Source organism: Talpa europaea (genome assembly GCF_964194135.1).
Source record: "Talpa europaea genome assembly, chromosome: 15".
Taxonomy (NCBI): Eukaryota; Metazoa; Chordata; class Mammalia; order Eulipotyphla; family Talpidae; genus Talpa; species Talpa europaea.
This window is the reverse complement of record NC_140083.1, coordinates 6162408-6182923: the sequence shown is the minus strand read 5'-3', so window position 1 is coordinate 6182923 and position 20516 is coordinate 6162408. Positions and strand designations below refer to the sequence as shown.

The window sequence follows — 20516 nt, the reverse complement described above, 5'->3', positions numbered from 1 at the left end:
GGTCACAAGAGTCCCAAGGGGGTAGTGAAAAGTCTCTCCTGGCCAGCTGCCCGGTGACCCTGAGAGCTGGTCCCTCCAGCACTGAATCTCCAGTTTCAGCACCCTCAAGGAGACGTGCCCCCCAGGGGGAGCAGAACTGACACTTGAAGGGTGGCAGAATTCATCGCTCAGATGAGAGAAGAGTGAGCACCCCAGGTGCAGAACAGCTTGTGCAAACAAGGCCCCAAGCGGTCGGCAGGACCCCTGGGAGGCTCCAAAAGCGGACGTCTCCACGCGACGCTGGAGGGCCAAGGGCCAGGCGAAGAAGTGGTGCGAGGTCCGGGAAGAGTCATGGTAGGGGTTAAACAGGGGCAGCGGAACCCCCTAATTTGCAAAGAATCCCACGAGAACTCTCCCTGAAGAGAGCAGCTTCTCAAACAAAACCTGGGCGCCTCCAGGACGGACGGGGGCAAGGAAGTCACAGAGCCACCTCCCCTGCAGGTCCTGGTTGGGAGCAGCATGGAGGGTGGGAATGGAACAACTCGAGTGTGCGGGGTTGAGTTAGATGCTTTGGGTGGAGACACTCAGCCACAGACAAGCCTTGAAGGCAGAGTTCCCAGCTGCGCCCGGGACAACAGCGGGCAGCCACCTGCCTCCCAGCCTGGGGCATCTGTCTACGCCGAGTGAGCCGGGTCTTGATCCTGGAGCTCTTGGAGGGATAGGTAGGCATCGGTGTTCAGGGTCAGGCAGGAGGTGGGGACCCTGAGCTCACCTTGCCTGGGAGGGCTGACCCAGGGGAAGCCAGGCCTTTCCCCAGAGTCGGGGGCAGGGACCTCATCTTCTGTATCCCCCAATGCAGGCCCCAGGGGCGAGTGAAAATCCACCAGGTCAGGGGTTCCTGGATTGAGAGGCCCCAGGGGCTGGGGGACCCAATGTCTGGGAACCCCTGCCTGCAGGGAGGGGGGCAGGTTCTCTTCACCAGCCCCAGTGCACTCCGGGACAATAGGCAGGGGAACTGGGCCACCAATGAGACTGGGGGAGAAGAGCAGCAGGTCTTCTCCGGGGGGGAAGGTGCAGTAGGCATCGTCCTCGCCCGGCAGATGCGGCAGGGGCGGGAGGGGAGACTCTTCGGGTGTCTCAGGCCTGCCCTCGTCCAGCTCTGTGCACGGGTCATAGGTGAAGTAGACTTGACAGGACTCAATCTCCAGCGCATCCGGGAGGTGGAAGAAGAAGTAGCCCTGGTTGGTGAAGCAGCTGGTCAGCGAGTGGCCACTGGGCGAGGGTGAGGGCACCTTGTCCTGCTGCAGCCAGAGCAGCTGCATGGGCTTAGTGTCCCGGTCCAGCACCTCCAGTGGGGAGATCTCGGGCACCTGGCCGTTGGGGCTGAAGGAGGAGGAAGGGAAAGGCGAAGAGAGCCACTTCTGCAAGGAGAAAGAGCAGGGGGAGGGTGAGTGGGATGCCGGACACTGCCTTCTCCTCCTCCAGCAGGCCACGCAACACTGCCTCCTCTGGGAAGCCTCCCTGATTGCACCCCCGACCCGTGCACTGGCATGGTCACCGTCTGGGCTGGCCCCAGGAATGTGTTTTCTTCCCAGTCCCCACGCAAGCCTTCCTGGCTCACAGTACGTGCTCAGGGAAGATGCTGGTTCAGTGTGGGGCAGGATGATGTGTACCTACTATGAGCCCGGTACTGCTCTAGGTACAGGGACGTAGCAAAGGGGGAGCCCCAGTGTTGGGCACGAGCGTGCGAGTCAGCCCACCCAGGCCAAAGCAGAAAGGCCCTCCGAGACGTCGTGTTCACGCTGCGAATGCCCAGCGCTGGGTGAGCCCTGGTCCTGATCACACAGCCGGCTATAGTGGGGACCCCGACTCCCCACTCACTGCCATGGAGACCCCTGGTGGGAAGCTGATGCCCCTCCTTCACCCCGCCCCCCCACCCCCTCCCTGCAGAGAGAACCTTCTCAGCTCTGGAGTCCAGCGGGCCCCGGGCTCTGCTGGGAGAGGCAGATTCCGGCCCTGTCCCTGCACTCACTAGCCGTGTGACCCCAGGCCGCTCACTGCACCTGTCTGGGCCTCAGTTTCCACTGCACTTAGCCCCCTCTTTCTGGACCCTCTTGCTGCAGCCAGCAGGGAGGGGTCGAATCAGAAAATGAAGGTGGGATGCCCAGCACAGGCTGTGTCCCCGAGCACGCAGCAGGGGGCAGCAGGGCCCCCAGGGCGGTGTGCGGGGAGACTCAGGTGGGACATTTGAGAGCCACAATAGCCGTCTGCCCTGGGACCCCTCAGCAGCTGGACTTTCCCAGCCCGGTGCACTTTCCCAGCAGTCCCAGCGCAGGGCCTGGGGCCCAATCAATCGACTCAGACAAATGAACGGACGGGTGGAGACATGTCCTGCTTCTCCCTCCTGGAGCGAGTTCCCGGGGCAGGACTGCGATGTCACATGCACGCACACACGCATCCACACACATACACTTGTGTGCATGTGCACACACGAGCATATATGCACGTCCACACGCATGCGTGCACACACACATGTACGTGTGCGCGCATGTGCACGTACGCACACACGCCTCACAGGAGAAAGTCTGGAAGAGAGACAGCAAGGGTAAACTGAGCATGGCAGCGGAGGAGAGCAAGCTAGGAAGGGAGAGGTCGATGGGGTTCTGACACAGAAGGGGGGGCGGGGGCAGGGCCAGACAGCCGCGTTGAGCCCGTGGACGGAGGGGAGGCCAGGCCTGCGGTTGGCACTCGTGTGCCAGGGCTCCCCTGGGCCCCTCAGGTGTGTGTGGTCAACCACTTCCTGGACCTGGGCTCTGTTCAAAAAGCAGAGGGGAGGGGACACAAGGAAAAACCCAGCTCTCTGTCTCTCTCTGTTTCTCTCTGTCTCTGTCTCTGTCTCTGTCTCTGTCTCTGTCTCTCTCTCTCACACACACACACACACACACACACACACACACTCCCAGGTCCATGAACAGGGCAGCAGGCCTTGGCACCTTGGAGGCAGGGGTCCCGGGGAAGAGATGCAGAAGGGGGGCCTCTTGGTCAGCCCCAAGCCCCAGCCACACTGTGCATCCCCAGGGGCTCTTTGGGATGCCTCCTCCTCAGCCTAGGTCTGGCCAGGCATCTAGATCTAGGGTGACCTCTGGCAAAGATGGGGTAGTTCACAGCTTTCCGGAAGGATCCCACTCCCCACTCCCACTCAAAGCATCCTAGAATCAGGACTGCCACCTGGAAGAGGTCTGTGGAGGCACCTAGTCCAGCCTGCACCCAGCTCCCATGCAGGAACCCCTTCCGCTATGTGGCTCAGTCAGCCAAGTGTTGCTTGGATGCCTCTCAGGGTGGGGGCTCTCTGCCTTTAGGACTGAAGGAGGGATCTTAAGGAGACAGATTCCCTCACAGCAAGAGTACTGCAGGTCAGCCGTCCCTAGTCTTGGGCGTTTCCAAGCAATCCCAGAGGGGCCCTGATCAGCCCTGACAGAGAACCCCAAAGCCAGCTCATGGTTCCAAGTGGCTTCCAGCCCCTAAGCTACTCCTGACCTCCCTCCACCCCCACCTCATACCCCTTAACCATCTAGGGAGCCTGGAGTGGGTGCCGGGTGCTAGAAGCAGCCCGCCGTATCCCCCTCCACCTCGAGGCTACCTTCCTGAAATGGATGTCTCCTGGGGGAGGGGAGGCAACTCTAAGCAAAGTTTGGAGAGTAGCTACTACGAGGTGGGCGCTGGAAAATGGGCCTGTTTGGGAACCAGGGCTTTGGGGCAGGCCAAGGGCAGCACCGTCCCTGCGGAGCAGGTCTGTGTAGCTCGTGGAGGGGAGAACGTGGGCAGCAGACTGACTGCAGGGGTGCTAGCACTGACTGCACGCTGGGCAGCGCTGTTGGGCCACATGCATGGTAACACCACCTGCCCTCCATTTTACAGGCAAGGAAACAGCACAGAGAGGTTCCACAATTTGCCCAAGGTCACACAGCCAGGAAGTAGTGGAGCCGGGATTAGAACCCAAGCTGCCTGGCTCCCACAGGAGGTGCCACTCAGCCTGAGAACAAAGGTGCCAGCTCTGGGAGAGGGCCCAGCCTGCCCACTTTGCATTCTGTCTCCTCTACAAGGTGCAAAACCGCTCCTGGAGCACCACCTCCCCACCCCTCACACGCCCTACCCTCTGGCCCGCTGCCTTCCCGCCATCCACCTGCAGGCACCTACCTGGAAATCTCCTCCATGCTCCGAGCTGAGCTTGGCAAAGAACTCTGAAGGGTCTGGGATGTGACACTTCAGAGCCTTCTTCAGCCTGGATGGGGGAGAGGGGAGGAGGGAAAGTTGGTCAGAAAGGAAGGGGACCATGGTGTCCTGCCCTGAGCCCCTCAGCTCTGAGGGCACGCACAGAACCCCTCCATATCTTTCATCCGTTTGGTCAGTCTTGATCACTAAAGGAGGGGACTGTCCCGGGTGCTGGGGACACAGAAAGCCCAACAGAGAAGGCCCCTGTTCTCAAGAACTGACATGTTAATGTGGAGACAGACACAAGTCACGTGTGTGACAGTATTATTCATTCTGTGGACAAAGCAGATGCTATTCAGAAAAAGCTGTGCCTGCGGGGACCCGAAGAACCAGAACGGAGGGAACCAGGAGGACAGAGCGGGGAGAGACTATGTGATCAGGGTGGCCATGGACGGTGGTTCAGGTTGTGCACTGCACATGGCACTTGGGTTTTTCTTTGGGGAGGGATGTCCCTGGGGGCTTCATTCTAGCCCATGCTCTCCTTGCTAACGCGAGCCCTCCAGTAGTTGTATGCTTCTGCCTCCCTGGGTGCCAAAGCCCCAGAAAGCCTGGCAGTGCCCAGATTGCAGCCTGCAGGCAGCCCTCTTCCCGACCCTCTCTGGTCTCTTGTCATACCCGCCTCCCCATACTCTCCTTCCTTCCTCCTCCCCACCAGGGCCTCTGTACATGCTGTCTCTTCTCTCTGGGATGTACTGCCACCCCCTCCACCTGCCTGGTGAGCGCTTCCTTCAGATTTTGCTAGATGATCACTTCCTCTGGAAGGTTTCCCCTAGTCACCCCTCTGCCGAGGCCCTGTCCCTTCTGTCTGCTTCTGACACATCTCCTCTCTTCCTTCACCATCCTCAGCACATGTGTGATCAGCGTTTGCCTTCCCCGCCAGGCTGTGAGCCCATGAAGTGGGCCCCTTGCTTGTGGCTTGCCCACATGTCCAGCACTCGGCGCGCCTGGCATGAGTGGGCTCAGTTAATAGGGGAACACATTAATGAATGCCCAGACCCAGAGGGACTCACCGGGCGCCCCTAAACACACAGACAGCAGACACATGTGCACGCACGTGCACACACACACGTGCACACACACATCCTCCAGCCCTGGGGATACTGCTTTTGAAGGGTCTCCATGGGGCTCTCCCAACACTCCCCTCAAGCTGGTTCCAAGGGGTCCCAACTTCGGGGCTGGGTCCCAGGGAAAGGTCAGGGGCCGGGCAGGCAGGGAGGATGTGGGGAGAGCAGAGGGAGCACAGGTGTATCCGAGCAGAGTTCCAGCCAGGACCCAAGCTTCAAGGGGCACATGTGTCAAACCAGCACTGGGGGCGGGCGGGGGGAGGGGGCGGTTCTTACCAGGGCCCAATGTAACGGCAGTTGGCCAGCAGGGAGACCAGGAAGACAAAGCACAGGCTGATGCCGAGGCCCACCATCACGTGGGGAAACCAAGTGTAGGCCGGGATCTCATTCCCAGGGGCTGCTTGGTGGTGAGAGAGGCAGGGACAGGGGTTAGAGAAGTGTCCCCACGAATCCTGTCACTCCAGCACCCCCACCCTGGACCTGCGCCAAGGAACAGGTGACCTCTGACCCTCCACAGGGTGGCAGCTGTGTGCCCAGCAGACATGGGATACCGCAGCCCGCCCTGGGTACCATGGAGTTTGCAGTTTCAGGCAGAAGAAAGTGAAAAGTCTATCTGACCTCCCACTCATTTACAAGGTCACGGTCCTGCTCCCATGTCCCTGTTCCCATCTGTAAAATAGGCCCAGTTGTGCCCACACTGCCCACCCTGCAGGGTCACAGCTGGTGAGTGCATGGTAGCAGGTGACCATGCATGTAGCTGAGCACTGCACCCCGACCCAGGCCTCCCCGCCAGCATCCCCGGAGCCATGCCCAGTAGCCTTTCCTGTACCTTCGGGCCTTGTCCTGAAGGCCAGGGGTTGGCTCCAGTGGCTCCAGATCACATATCTGCTAGACTTGACATGCACCTGGAGCTCGTATGGGGTGTCAGGAGTCAGAGTCTCCAGGAAGATCCATTGCTGGTTCTGCTTGATTTGCATCAGGGAGACCTCCTGGCAAGAGACAGGGCTGTCAGAGCAGAGGGTCGCCACTGCCTACCTCACCTCCTGTGGCGGGAGACTGGGCTAAGTAGCACTTTCTTTTCTGCCTCCAACCACACCCCCCTCAGCTGTACCCCCATCCTACCTAGGCTCCCTGACTACCCAATGGCCTCCATCCCAAACCCCAGGATCATACCTTGAGCCTCCACTTCCCCACATCCCTGGCTGGCAGTCAAGCTGCCCCCCAGCCCACTCTCCTCCCAGGTCTGGGCCCCCGCCACCGCCACCTCGCAGGCCCAGAGCTAGTCGCAGGCCTCTGCTTGCACCGGCTCTGAAAAAATCTATTCACACCGCCAGAGAGGCGGTTTTCCCACCTCCTCCCCTCCGCGTGCTCATTACGTTGTTCCTGTTCCCCAGAGACACAAGCAGCCTCTCGCCCAGACAGTGGCTGCTTCCTCTGTTTGGAAAACCCTCCCTGGATCTCTACAAGGTCAGCTTCTTCTTGACCCTCAGATTTCAAGCAGTCTTCCCTAGTTACCTGAGTCTGGAGAGGCCTGCCCCAACCCCAATGAAATGTGTGGTGGCATTTCACTGTCTTGATAGCACTGATGGATACCTGCATTCCCAGACTGCCCCTCTCCACCCATGTGAATTTCCTGAGAGCAGGTGTGTCATGACGCCCTCCTCCTCCCCCAGCCCCCAGCACACGGCAGGTGTGCAGAAAATGTTTGCTGAGTGGGTGAGAGAGCAAATAAACAAATGAGCATGTGCATGAAGAGACCCATGGTCCTGACCGTGTGGATCTGAAGGGTGGGGAGGTGGCTTCCTTTCTGTCCTGCCAGGGAGTCAGCCCTGGATCTGACCCTGGGTGGGGCCCCTAGGGTGGAAGGGGGCATGTGAAGGAGGCGGAGGCAGGAGCAGACAGTAGAGGAGTGGGGGGCTGCCTGGGGGCCGCTGTGGTAGGAAGGAACAGTCAGGGCAGGCTGGGCCTGGCCAGCTACTCACCTCCCAGCTCTGGCCTGGGCACCTCAGCCGGACCTCAAACTCTAGGGTGTCTTGAAGGTAATGGGAAGACAGTGGGACCTTCCAGGTGACATTGCATCTGCGGGGCTCTATGTGAGTAACTTGGAAGGAGGTGGGAGCCATCAGGCGAACTGGAGGAGGGAGAGAGAGGAGGGAGGTTTGGGGGACACTGGGCCATGACGCAGTAATGATAAAGCTGAGATGAGTGACCCTCCTCCTTTGCCTCTGCTCCCCGTCATGCCCCTGCCCCAGAAAACCTCAGGCCATTGCTCAAATATCCCCTATTCCAAGAAGCCCTCCCTGACCACCCACCACTCTCTGTCCCATCACCCAGCTTACTTTTCTTCCCATCATTTATCACCACCTGGCATATTACATAGCGATTTTTAAGTCTTCGCTCATTTTCTGTCTTCCCCTCCAGACTGCAAGCTTGCAGAGGGCAGGGGCTTTGTTCTGTGATGCCCCTGAGATGCCTGGAACATTACCTGGCATATGACAGGTGCTTGATTCCATAGTTGCTGAATGAATGAATCAAAGCAGGCTTTCTCTGCACTCAGAACTGGAGAGTTTCACATGGGATCATTTCAATTTAATTTAATGGGATCTCCTTAATCTTCTATGATTACGCAATTTTATGATTCTGGAGTTAAATTGATATGTTTTTATAATTCTGAGACTGTAGAACTACACAGGTAACGCTAAGTGAATGTTCCTGGAATATGTGCTAAACAGCTTCTGTCTGGGCTCGCAGACTCCTTACATCGGCAAGTGCTGCAGTAACTGATTATTCCCATTTTACAGACAAGGAGACTGAGGCTCCAACATGTTCAATGATCTGCCAGTCAGATGACCCAGCAGGGCAGGGCTGCATTTACAGCCCTACCTGGACCTCACCCTCTGCCCTACTTCTTCCCAAGTGACGGCCCCCAAGGTCTGGAGGAGGACAGAAGAGCAGTAGGTGGGGCTGGGCACTCAGTCACTCAACAAACCTTTCCTGAGCACCGCCCAGGTCAGGCTTGGGTTTAGGTGCTCAGAACGGAGACAGGGATGGCAGAGTTCCTGCCCTCAGGTTGCTCACAGCCCAGTGAGGAGACAGTCCCTTAATCAGAAAGTGGCAGCCAGAGCAGAAGCCAGAACGAGGAGGTGCCAAGGGCCGTGAGAGCCTGGGAGGCTCCTGGAGGAGGCAAGGGGGTTTTCCAGATGGGAGACCCTGCTGAGAAGCGAGAGCCCGCGTGGCAGAGCTCAGAGGCGGGGATGGGCACACCGTGTTCAGAGACCTGGGTTTTGGCGCAGCGGAATCCAGGCCGCAAGGGGAGGAGAGCTGGAGGGGAGTACTGGAGGGACACCCCCCACTCAGGCAGGGTCCTGAGTGGCCTCGAATGCCAGGGCCAGGAGCACAGAAGTACCCAGAGAGGAAGACAGGAAGGTTGTGCCGGCCCCATCATAGGCCCCCCAGAGCCCTCACTCACTGTTTCTGAAAGGGTCGAAAAGCTGCGTCAGGACCATCCTCGACAGCCCCTCGTGGTCGCACATCATGGTCAGGTTGAGGATGTCGACTGCGGTCAGACTCTGAGAGTCCTAAGGGACAAGAGCAGAGAGAGCTGTCTGTCAGCAGCAGAGCCGGGCGGGAGGCCTGTGGACAAGCACACGGGAGACAGCAGAGGATGCGGCGGGGAGGGAGACCCACACTGCACGAAGGTGGCCCCTTTCCACCATGTGCCCACCACCGTCTGACACAGGGGTTGGCAAGTTTTTCTGCAAAGGTTCAGCTTGTCAATTGTTTCACTTGCCAGGCCCTGTGAATTCTATTCACCCCTGTTGATGTTGTGGGAGACATCAGCCACAAACAATACTTGAGCAAATGGGTGCTGTGCCAATAAAACTTTATTTATAAGAACAGGCAGCAAGATGAATCTCATCCATGGGCCATGATAGTTTGCCAAGCCCTATCTAAAGTGAAGTGAGCTGCCTGGGAGGGAGGAGGTTGCATGCCAAGAGGCATGCAAGCAGAGAGCGCCCCAAAAGGTCTACAATGCAATGGTACCTGCTCAACAAATTGGAGGGTGAAAGTTTCCCCTTCTCTCCCCAACTCTTCCCAGCCCCACACTCTGACTTTTCCGGAAGGAAATGTCAGGTGTTGAGCCTCTCCTTGGGCAGGCACTGCTCAGGCGCCTTAGCGTTTCTTTGGCTGATTCTCCCTGCGGGTGGGAAAGCTGAGGCTGGGTTGGTTTAGGAACATGCCCAAGGTCAAGCTTCTGGTCACGTGGGAACTGAGGCTCCAATCCAGGCCTCTGTATCCAAAGCTCCACAAAGAGACTGCAGCCCTGGCCCAGCAAGCCCCCTTGCACAGGGAGGTCTGCAGGAGGCTGGGCTGGTGCAGGCTGGACAGGCTCTGTGCTCGGGGCCTGGGGTGGGGGTTTTGGGTCCCAGGAGCAGCCCCTCTGGCCTGCTTCAAGCCCCACTAAGACAAACCTTGAACCTGATCACCCCAGAACTGGTCAGTCAGGAAGCAATTCCTCCTGTCCCGCAAGGGCCTTGCCCAGACGTCTAGCTGCTGTGGGGGTCAGGTTCTCCCAGACAGCAAGAGTGCTGTCATCTCACTACTATTACGCTGTTGCCGCTGCAGAGACATGGCTAGTATCCCTCCTGCAGGTGCTTCCTGGATGCCAAGCCCTTTTCATAGATTATCATCTCACTCTTGTCAGCCTGGGAGACGGCACTATTCTCACCTACGGTGGAGGAGACTGAAGCACAGAGAGGCTTAGGGACTTGCCCAAGGTCACCAGCAAGGAAACTCTGGAGCCAGGCTGTGAGGCCAGGCTGTCTGCAGAGCTCATGGGATAGACATAGCCTGTGGTTCCAGGGCCTGCCCCTCTGTCAGCCACACTGTGTGACCCTATTTCCATATTCTCCTTCCCTTGAGAAAGCCTCTAACCTGATGCTTGGCAGTAAAATATGGTCTGGGCATCCCTGGTGTCACTGCTGGCGGAGGCGAGTTTGACAGACAAGAATTTGCTGTGTGCCTCCAAGGACACGCCCACCTCTTCCCGAGGCAGCCTCGTGCAAGGGTAAAAGGCCCGGGCCGGGGTCCAAAAGGCCTAGGTTCAAAGCCAGCTCTGCTGCTGCCTGGCTGTGTGACCTTGAGCAGGGACCACACCTCTCTGAGCCTCAGCTTCCTCATCCATTACAAGGGGGGCTGGTGCCCACCCACAGAATCATAGGGACCCGTCTAACGACAGCGTCAAGTGCATGTCGGCTCCGAGTGGACCCTCAGAACAACCTTACAAGGTGGGCGCCATAATTCTGCCCATTTCACAGATGGACGCTGCCTACCATCACCCAGCTGGTAGGCCCTGGCGCCAAGGCCAGAACCAGACTGTCCTGCTCTGGAATCCACTCTTGACCCCACACCACCCTGCACTTGCCAGACCTCAGGACTAGTCAGACGTGGTGGTAATTATTCCTACTGGGGGCCCTCCCCACTTGATTCGGGGTACAGCAGGAAGCTGGAGCAGAGGCAGGTGCCTTGGGCTGCAGGGAACCTCGGCCCCAAGGTCACATCAAGCCTCACTTCTGGCCTTCAGACATGCGCTCCTTCCTCTACCGGCCCCTCAGTGCAGCCGCTGGCGGGATGGGCCCAGCTGCCCCACTAGAAGGGCACAGGTCTCACCCCACCCTCTCGCAGGGCACCCCCCCCCCCCACCCCTCAGTACTCACATTGTTTTCTGACAGGATCAGGTTACAGACCCAGGAGTCAGGCCTGGCCAGCTGCTTCAGCTCGCAGGTCTTGATCCATGGCCTTTCAAGGCAAAAGAGCCTCCTTAGAAGTGAGGAAGGAAGGACCAGCCCCAGGCCCTTCACAGACGCTCCACTGGCCCTGGGCGTGGTCAGCGAAGCCAGGCTATACAGGGGCTCCTGCCGGTCCCCTACCTGCTCCCCACCTCCTCCCCTCACCAGCACCTTCTGGCCCTCCCGGTCCCAGCCTGGTCCCACAGCAGCCAGGTCAATCTAGAAACTCAAACCAGTTCAAGACACTAGCCCTGCCATTGGAAGCTGCAAGTCCCCCGCGGGCTGGAAGGTGCAGACCAACCCTCCACCGGCCTAGGAGGCCCATGGACTCGCCCTCCGCTGCCTGACACCTTGGAGCTTGAGATGCAGGATTTCATGAGCCTAAAAGTCAGTGGTTAGAACATCCCACCGTCCCGAGAGGCTGTGGCATCGCCAGGCCCACACGCACCGTTGGTTTGACTTGGCGTAGATTTTGCAGGAGGAGGCCTGAAGGCCCCTAGTCTGGTTCAAGACACAGGAGACGTTGGCCCTGGAGTTGTAGAAGCACGTGAGCGAGGAAGTGCCTGCTGGCAAAACGAGGGGCTGGCTGAGGGTGCCCGCGCACTATGGGCTCCCCGACCCCTCCTCCCAGCACCCCACACCACCCAGAGGAGGAGGTGAGCAATCCAGTGGGCAGGGGAGGGGTGAGTGGACCCACTGCAGAAAGGAGGCGACTGAGCCCAGAGCCCGCGAGGCCCCACAGGCAGGCCAGGGCAGGGCAGGCCACGCACACAGCCAGGCGGGATGAGGCTGGGGGCTCCTGATCTCTGGGCGCCTGGCTGCTGCCCCCTCCTCTGTGCCTTTTATCTTCCTGAGGGACCTTCAGCCACGAGGCAGGGGCCCAGGAAGGGATTCTGGAACAGCCTTGGCCTCCTCCCTGAGGGACAGCACAGCTGTCCAGATGTCAGGTCCTCACCATTTGCTGCTGTGAGTGCCCCAGGGAGGGCCAGAGTCAGGAGGAGGATGAGGGGGGACAGGCTCCAGGACAGAGTAGGCACCGCCATCACAGCTACTGGCAGGACCCGGGGAAGGGAGCCCTGGAGGTAGGAAGCAGGGAGAGACGCGAGTGAGCACCCGCCCTGTGTCTGGCCCTCGCTGCCCCCTCAGTCCCCATAGCTCAGGGCCTTTGCACATGGTGTCCTCCTGTCCCACAGCCGCGAGCATCCTTCCTTCAAACATTCAGGGACCCGCACACCATCAGAGCTGAAGGGGCTCCCTGAGCAAGTCCAAACCTTTCCTGGGGAAACTGAAGCCCAGAAGTGGAAGCATTTGCTATGCCCACGTAGGGGAGTCGGCAGAGACCTGCCTCCTCTCTACCCTGCTGATCCCTCAGCCCCACAGACATCCTTCTCAAGAGGCTATCGAGGCCAGGCTCTACTTCAGACAGCAATGGGAGTGTTTACTGCAGAGCCTCCCATCCCCACTTTTGGATGAAGCCAAGGAGATGTGGCGTCGGAGCCGGAGCAGACCGCCCGAGCCCAGGCAGCCCCCGGGAACTCCTCCGCATCTTCCCACGACCGTGACAGTGTTCTGATTATGTCAGGACAGCACCCCAGGGTGCACTGAGGTCTTGGCCGTGCCAAGCACTTTAGCACACCAGCTGCAGGGGGTGCTGCTCGTACCATCCCCTTATACGGGTGAGGAAACTGAGGCGCCAAGTCACCCACCTGCCAAGATGACATGCACGGCAGACGCAAAGCTGGGATGCCTTTCCCGGGCTCCATCCCAAACCCCGTCCCAGGCACAATCTCATGCCCTGAGGGTCCCCACCCCAGGGGTTAGGACCCAGTGGGGCACAGGCCACCACTTCCTCTGGATCCCCCCATCCTGCAGCACAGGCATGGGTTGGGACCTCACGGGTGCAGACGAGCCCAGGGGCACTCGCCAGCCTCTCCTGTGCCCCTTCCATGCTTGATGGTGGCCCTGGGGTACAGGCATTGTCGGTCCCTTCTGGGGTACTGCCCAGTCAGGTCAGGCCCAGCCAGCAGAGCAGCCCCATCCCAGGACAAAACCCCAGGGTGAGCGGAGGAGGAAGGAGCAAGATCCCAGGAAGATCAAGGCAAGGTGAGGGGGAACCGAGCAGCAGCTGCCAGCACCAGCCCCCCATCCTCCACCCCGCAGCCAGCGTGTGCAGGGAAGCGCAGGGAGAGGGCTCAGCCCCCCACCCCAGAGCCCTGGAGGCAGAGGCAGGGGTGGCGCTGGCAGGGCTCAGGAGGCCTCTGAGGGGGCACCCGCCAGCAGAGAGGGAAACTGAGTCTCAGAGAGGCTGAGGAACCTGCTCAAGTTCACGCAGCAAGGAAGGGGCCCAGCCTGGGGGAGGTGAGCGAGACCCTGGAGTCCCGAGCACCCTCCCCCGGGGTTCTCACGCACACCCACACACGCGCCTGCCTCGCCTGCAGCTGCCTGCACGCCTGACTCACCGGGGCCCGCCGCAGCGCGAGGTGGGTGCTGCCCGGGGCCGCTCAGACTCAGATTTCAGCCGAAGAAGCAGGAAAAGGAGAGATGGAGAGAAAGACCGTGTGGGGCAGGGACTCGGGGAGGGGAGAAGACGACAGGTGGTGACCGTGACAGTGACGGCAGCAGGGGATGACTAACAAGCCCGCTCGCTGTGCCCAGGCAGCCGAGGCCCTGGGAAGCTCGCACCTCCCGAGCCAGCCCCAGGAGCTGGTACTGTGATGAGTAAGGGCTCCCGCTATGAGTAGGACCGACCTTTTCTCGGACGAGGAAACAGAGGCGGGAAAGTCTCTTGCCCAAGCTAGAGGGTAGAGCCGGGATTTGAACCCAGACAGGGGCAGGCTGAGACCCCCGCTGGGGCTTATGTGAGGGTCCCGGGCATGAGGTGGACTGGGGGGGAGAAAAGCAGTAGCTCAGGGGTAGAAGACACGTCCCCCAACCTCTGAGTGGGATGCCTCCCCCAAGTGCCTGGAGACGCCACTGACCTGCGCTGCCACGCCGTGGAGCCGGGGCCAAACCAGGACACATACCGCGGGGTGCGGCCTCCAGCCCAGTGCTCCCAGGACCACCCCACAAAATCCCTCACTGCCGGGCTGCGGGGGTCTTGCTGTCCTCCCTCAACCCTCACGCCTCCTGGGGAGCTCTCCACCCAGACGTCAACAGGCTCTCCCTCGCACCCCAGCACCCGTCCTGCACCGGCCCATCGTGGGCGCCGCCGGCCAGCCCACCTCCTCCCCCCAGCACAGCACCCTCGCCCCAGAGAGCCCCCAGCCCTCCCTGCGGGAGTCTAGGATGGGAGACCAGCTGTCCTCAAGCCAGGAGCCAAGAGACTGGCCTGCCTCCCGGCAGGGATTCCAAGATAAAGTTGGGGTGAGGGCCTGGAGGTGGACATTCAGACCAGCAGGCTGAAGGGCTGAGTTAGAGCTGAAAGTCACCCATGACCTTCACTCCAGCCCCCTGGCTAGAGACAGTGCGCAGGAAAGAGCCCGGGACCACGCAGGGATCAGGCAGGGCTGGGGCAGGGGAACCGGGTGTCACCTGGCTGGGACATGGGGCTGCGGCACTCGCTCTCTGGCTGTCTCCGACGCTGGGACTGCGGCCATCTCCCCGGGCCCCACTCCTGTTCTGACCCAGGTAGCAGATGACTGATGGGGTCGAGACTAAAACCCCAGGGCCAGCCCACTTCCTGTGTAGAGTGGAGGGGTAAGGCCTGGGGTGGGGAGGCAGGGAGCACACTGGTGAGCATGAAAGCACCTAGGGGCCAGATAAAGATCTCCCTCCTCCGCTTAGGGGGCTGGGGGGCACCGTGGGTGTTGTGGCAGTGCAGGCAAGCACACAGTCGCTCTCAACTAGATGCCCTGCTGCACGCAGGAGTCTGACGGGGAGGAGCCCCCTCCTTCGCCCTCCTACACCACCCCCAAGCCCTTTGCACAGGCTACCTCAGGCCTCCAACACCTTCATCCGGTCACACACACACACCCCCAACACCTAAGCCTCAAAAACATGTGAGGCCGGCTCTCCTTACTCTTATCCCACCCATGTCTCCCAACCACCCTTTTTACCCAGCCTTCCAGAAAGCTCCTTATTCAGCGAAGCATTCAGAGGACACTTTTTTCCAAGCTTTGGGAATGACTTGCTGACAGCTTACTGAACATCCTAGAACCTTTCTCTTCCTCTCAAGGCATTGTTCCGAGTGTGTTATTAGTTTTCGTTTTTGTTTTTTTGGGCAGGGGAGGATCAGCTCAGATTTCTGTTTCGTTTGTCTTACTGAGGAAAGGTCACAGACCTCTTGGAAAGATGCACTTTACTTACGTGAAAGGGTCCTCCCTCTTGCCCTACTTTAGCGGCCCTGCTTCGGTTGGGGGGCTTCTTGTACGCTGCTGACTCCCTGAGAGCAGGGAATGGGATGAGCAGGAGGGTGCACTGCAAAGCTCCTGCCTGCACAAAAGCAAGGACACGGGGTGAAGACCCTGAAGGAGGATCAGGTCCAGCTCCCTGCCGAGGGGAAGGTGAACGCAGGCCAGAGCCACAGAGAAGAGCAAGACCCGCCCGAGGCTGTGTGGAGGCTGAGGGCCTGGCCCCCTGGGCATCAGCGTGTGGGCTGTGAGTGAGGGGGTGGTCCGGCAAGTGTGCCAGAGGACGGGACCACAGGGCTCTAAAGCCCCTCTAAAGCTGGCTGGCAGTGACCCCAAGCCCCCTCGCCCTGGAACCAGGCTTCCTGGCTGCCAGAGAGGATAATAAACACAACCACCGCAAAGACAAGAATAATGGGCAAGATTCATTAAGCCTGGGCTATTTCTGGAAACTTCTCTGGAAGGCTGGCTCTCCCGGGGAGGACAGCTGGGCAGGACGGGCATTCATCGCTGCTATTGTGGCAGATGGTCTATTTCCTGCCCTGCTACGTGAGTTCACTTAAAACTTTATAAAGCACATATAGAGAAAAAAAATACACCTCCGGGCGAAGCCAGAAACTGTGGACCCAGTTTGTAAGGAGCACCCACTGCCGGCAGTGTTCACTCTGTTCACTGCATGTCACTCCCAGGCTCACACTAGGACCCTGTCTTCACTCTGACTTGTGCCAACCCAGACCCCGCAAATGGCGCCTCACCCCCTTGCTGTGCCACCGCCTTCCACTGTACCACAGCGTCCCAGCCAGGATGAGCACCAACTGCCTCCCTCAGGGAGGCCGTGGGCCTGCCTGCACGCACTGCCCAAGGGTTCCCATTCCTCTACCATTCATTCATTCAGCAAACACGTCCTGAGCACCCAAGGGGTCCCAAAGGCACAGAGGAACCCGAGGTGACCAGTCCTGAGAACAGGTCACTGGCTGGGGCCCCAGGTCAGGGAGGGAAGAGGGGCAGCTCCAGCCGGCCACCGCCTGGAGGGGGACCAGAGGGAAAGCAGTGCAGCCATCACCAACTGAGGCTGCTTGACAGGGGAAGGGGCAGCCCCACACCCCAGGCCTGGGGATCCTCCTTTTGAGAAGGACACGCTAGATAGAGAGGCAGAGAGTAGGCTGAGCTGAGCTGGGAGAACGTCCTCAAATCCTCCACAGAAAGCCCCACAGCTGTGGGGGAGGTTTGGGGGTACACAATGTGTCCCCATTGTGCCCCTTCCTCTTGGCCATCAGCTAGACTCCAGCCAGGCACACAGGGCTCCCCACTTCCACTCGTAGTCCCCTCCAGTCTCTTCCCCACCCAGCAGCCAGAACAATCTTTCCCAGACTCAAACCAGGTCGGTTCACTGCCCCACCCGCCTCAGAGACGTCCCACTTGCTCCAGCGCACTGGTAACAGGCTCCAAATTCTCATCTTGTCCTGAAAATCCCACGCGAGGTGGCGTTGGCGCTGGCCCCCAGCGCAGGCATTCCTGCCGTCAGCAGTCAGGCCGAGCTCCACGCCAGGGTTTGCACACACCGAACCTGCCCCTTCATTCCCATTTCACAGGCGGGGAAACGAGGCCTCACACATCAGCCAGACAGCAGGCCTAGAACCTGAGTCTGGCTGACAGAGACACCAGATTCTCTCTGAGGTGAGCTGAGGAGAATCCAGAAGTTTCTCTCATGGCAGGGGCCCGAGAGATCATGCAGGCCTGCCCAGACTTGGCCTGAGGAGTTATGGGGATTGGCCCAGGCTCCTCAGCAGGCCCCTTCCACTCCCAGCACCAGAACCACCAAGCACATCAAACCCGTTTCTATAACCGCCTCCCCTGCACCTCCCCATCCCTTGGCCTGCTGTGAACCAGCATCCCTGAACCTCGGCTCTGTGGTCAGGGCTCAGCTGCCACTGGACCCGACCCCAACCCAGGGACCTCACTGCCGAGGGCGTCAGGGCCAAGCTTCTCTGGGGGTCTGCTGGCTCCGTGTCTCTTCCTGCCCACCATCTTCCCACTTGCCCATCTCAGGGCTGTCACATTTGGGGGTCAGGCCAGGCAGCCCGACCCTCCCTCATGCCCTCGTTAGACATGGCAACCACCCTCCCCCTCCCAGCCTTCCTGCCCCACCTTTACTCCTCAACTCGAGGTCCACGTGGCTTCCTCCAGGCTCCTGTACCATAGCCTTTTCGGGGACCCTCTGTTCACTGCATGTCACTCCCAGGCTCACACTAGGACCCTGTCTTCACTCTGACTTGTGCCAACCCAGACCCCGCAAGTGGCGCCTCACCCCCTTGCTGTGCCACCACCTTCCACTGCACCACAGCATCCCAGCCAGGATTAGGCCCAACTGCACATGTCAAGCGAGAGCAGAAGATGACACCAGCGACCTGAGGGAGCTTATTTCTTTCACTTAAAAGCAGCCGAGGCCGTAGTCCAGGGCTGGCGGAGCGGCTGTGTGATGTCAGCAGGACCCCGAGCTCCATCTGTCTTGCTCCTGGGGTGTCCTTGATCTTTCTCTGGCTCCTAGACCAAAAGAGCTGTTCAGGCTTCATCCATCACATCTGCTTTCCTGTAGCCAGAAGGTGGAAGAGGGACAGAGAAGGGCCTGACTGCCTGCTAAGGACCCTTCTCCAAAGTCGCCCTTGACACTTCTAACCCATATCCCGTTGGTCATGTGACCACCCCAGCTGCAAAGGGAACTGGGATATGTGTCCATCTATAAATAGAGGGTGCAGAGGGGAAGGTCTGTCCTCCAAGCCTTCTCTTCTTGGGAACCCCCCGCCCATGCCAGAACGTGGTCTGCCCAGCAGCTCCATCCTCTTTCTCACCCCATCCCCAAACCCCCACCCTCGCAGCTCCCCTTTGCACAGAGTCGCCTCCTTGCTGGCCTCCCAGATCCAGGCCTGAACACCCCAGCTCTCCGCTGTTCCTCTGAGAGCAGCTTGTCGTGTCCGGCCCTCCCTCACCAGCCACAGAGCAGCTCAAGTCACCTGCAAACCCTGCCATCCACGCACGACGTCCTGGCCGCGCTGGCTCCTGGTCAGGGCAGCTCCGGGCCCAGCTGTCCTGCTGCCCTAGTTGAGGGGTTTCCAGGACATGAGACTTTTGATAAAACCAGGACAAGCCTGTCACCCACTCCCACTCCATTCTTCCCAGACTCACTCAGCTCCCAATTTAAACCGGTCCTTCCCCGGCCTCCCACCCAGCAGGGCTGGGAGCGCCCCGCACACCAGTCACGGCCCCTGCCTCCTGCCCAGGGGTGTCTATACCAGTGTTTCTTGAGAACAGGAACCACGTGGGATTCATCCAGATGGTCCCAGAGCCTGGAGGATTACCTGACATATGGAAGGTGTCGGGATACAGCGAGGGAAGGAAAAAAGGAAAAGACAGAGTCAAAGCTCCCAAATCTTTAATCTCCTCAGATTCTAGGAATTGCACATTCAAAACAATGCAGGGAATGAGGTGTTTGAAGTTTCTAAAGGTTTACCACCCAAAGCAGTCTGCCAGGGCGGGTCACCTCCAGGTGTGTGTCGGGCTTCTTCTTCTCTGCGAGGCCATTTAACCACAGCTGTCAACAGCTCCAGCACGTGACCCGGCGTCACGGCTCAGACTCACCCCAGAGCTGCGTGCCCATGTGTGCAAGAGGGTGTGCTACGGGGTTCACGCAGGAACAGGGCTGGAGGCAGCCTCCATGTGCATCAAGAAGGGTGGACAGCGAGCAGGGCAGGGCACAGCCACAGCGGGGCTGTGACAGAAGGGGAGGGGCTGCGCTGTCCCCCGACAGTGGACGGGCACAGCGCAGGGCTGAGCGGAAAAAACCCAAGTCAGAGTCCAGCATGTCGTGTGCCCGCCTTCGGGTAGAAGTGATGGGTCAGTGGGAGTCAGTGTGTGCGTGTGTCAGGCTGTGTGAGCACGCACGTGTGAGGAGGAGCCTGTGTGTGCAGGTGAGCAGGTATGTGTGCACGTGTGAGTGCATGATGGGTGTGAAGGTGAACCGCCTGGGGGTGTGTAAGTATGTGTGAGCACATGTGCATGGGTGTGCGTGAGTGTGTGCAGGAACTGCAGTGTATAGGCGCTGGGTGGCTCCAGGAGGAATCCCAAGAGCTCGGGAGTTGTGTCTTCGGGAAGGAGAGCTGGGGGCTCAGGGGTCAGAATTGGGGAACAACTTTCCTAATAACCTTTTGAACCATTTGAACTTTATTTCATGGGAACATAATACCTACTTAATAAAATTAGAACCAACATCAAAATCAAAAGTGTGGTAGATGGAGTACCCTCAAGGCACCCCAAATACCAGCCCTCTTCCCACGCCGGGTCCCTAATCTTGCCAGGAGCCCCCAAATGTCCTCGAGTCCCTAGACCGTGGGACGGCCTCCCAGAATCTGCGATGCCCAGGGCGGGAGGCAGGTGGCTTCTGCCAGCCAGGGTCGTGCTGTGGGGACTCAGGAAGGTTCTAGAGACCCTCTGACAAGAGCTGAGAGAGTCCCCCCCTTTCCCGTGGGAAACAGCAGCATGAAAACATCCTTTTTACTTTTTCTTACTCTTAAGCAGGTTTCACCCAGATCTGTGATCTTTCTCAGAAGACAGCCTAGGTGTTGAGCGAGGGAGAGGCCGTGTGATGGGTGCGAGGGATCTATGAGAGGTTCCTCTCTATCTAGAAGTTATGTTTGCTGGCTTTTTTTTTTCTGAGTATTTTTATTAAAGATCGGAACAAATGGAAATGTCCCCCTAGGCAGCTTGGCCAGGCTGCCCCCTCCCAGTGCGCCGGGTGAAAGCCAGAAGTGGGGCAGGAATCCGCTCAAGCTTGCCTCCAGGACCAGGCACCCTGACCCCCCACCCAGCAGCAAGGTGCCCGCTGCAGAGCCAGCAGGGCAAGGTGGGCCTTGCGGCCCCGCATCCGAGAGACTCTACAATCTTCCCCTGGCATCCTGGGGATCCCCTGACATCTCTTGGCTTCCTGGCATGTCAGTCTCCTTGCCACCTCCAAGAACCAAAATGAGATGAAACCGAGAAGAGAGAAACGACGCTCTTTTGGTTAACCCCAA

The 20516-nt window shown here is 59.4% G+C and overlaps 1 protein-coding gene across 1 annotated transcript; it reads right to left on the bottom strand.

The window, feature by feature from the left end:
• Nucleotides 1–653: 653 nt before the first annotated feature.
• On the bottom strand, nucleotides 654–12147 carry IL2RB (interleukin 2 receptor subunit beta; the record flags this gene model as incomplete). The annotated part of the gene is made up of 9 exons (XM_084254900.1): nucleotides 654–1400; nucleotides 4177–4261; nucleotides 5592–5715; nucleotides 6106–6304; nucleotides 7298–7446; nucleotides 8785–8893; nucleotides 11033–11114; nucleotides 11553–11670; nucleotides 12060–12147. 9 exons carry the CDS (start codon nucleotides 12145–12147, stop codon nucleotides 654–656), a joined length of 1701 nt encoding a protein of 566 aa, XP_084111026.1.
• Nucleotides 12148–20516: the final 8369 nt, after the last annotated feature.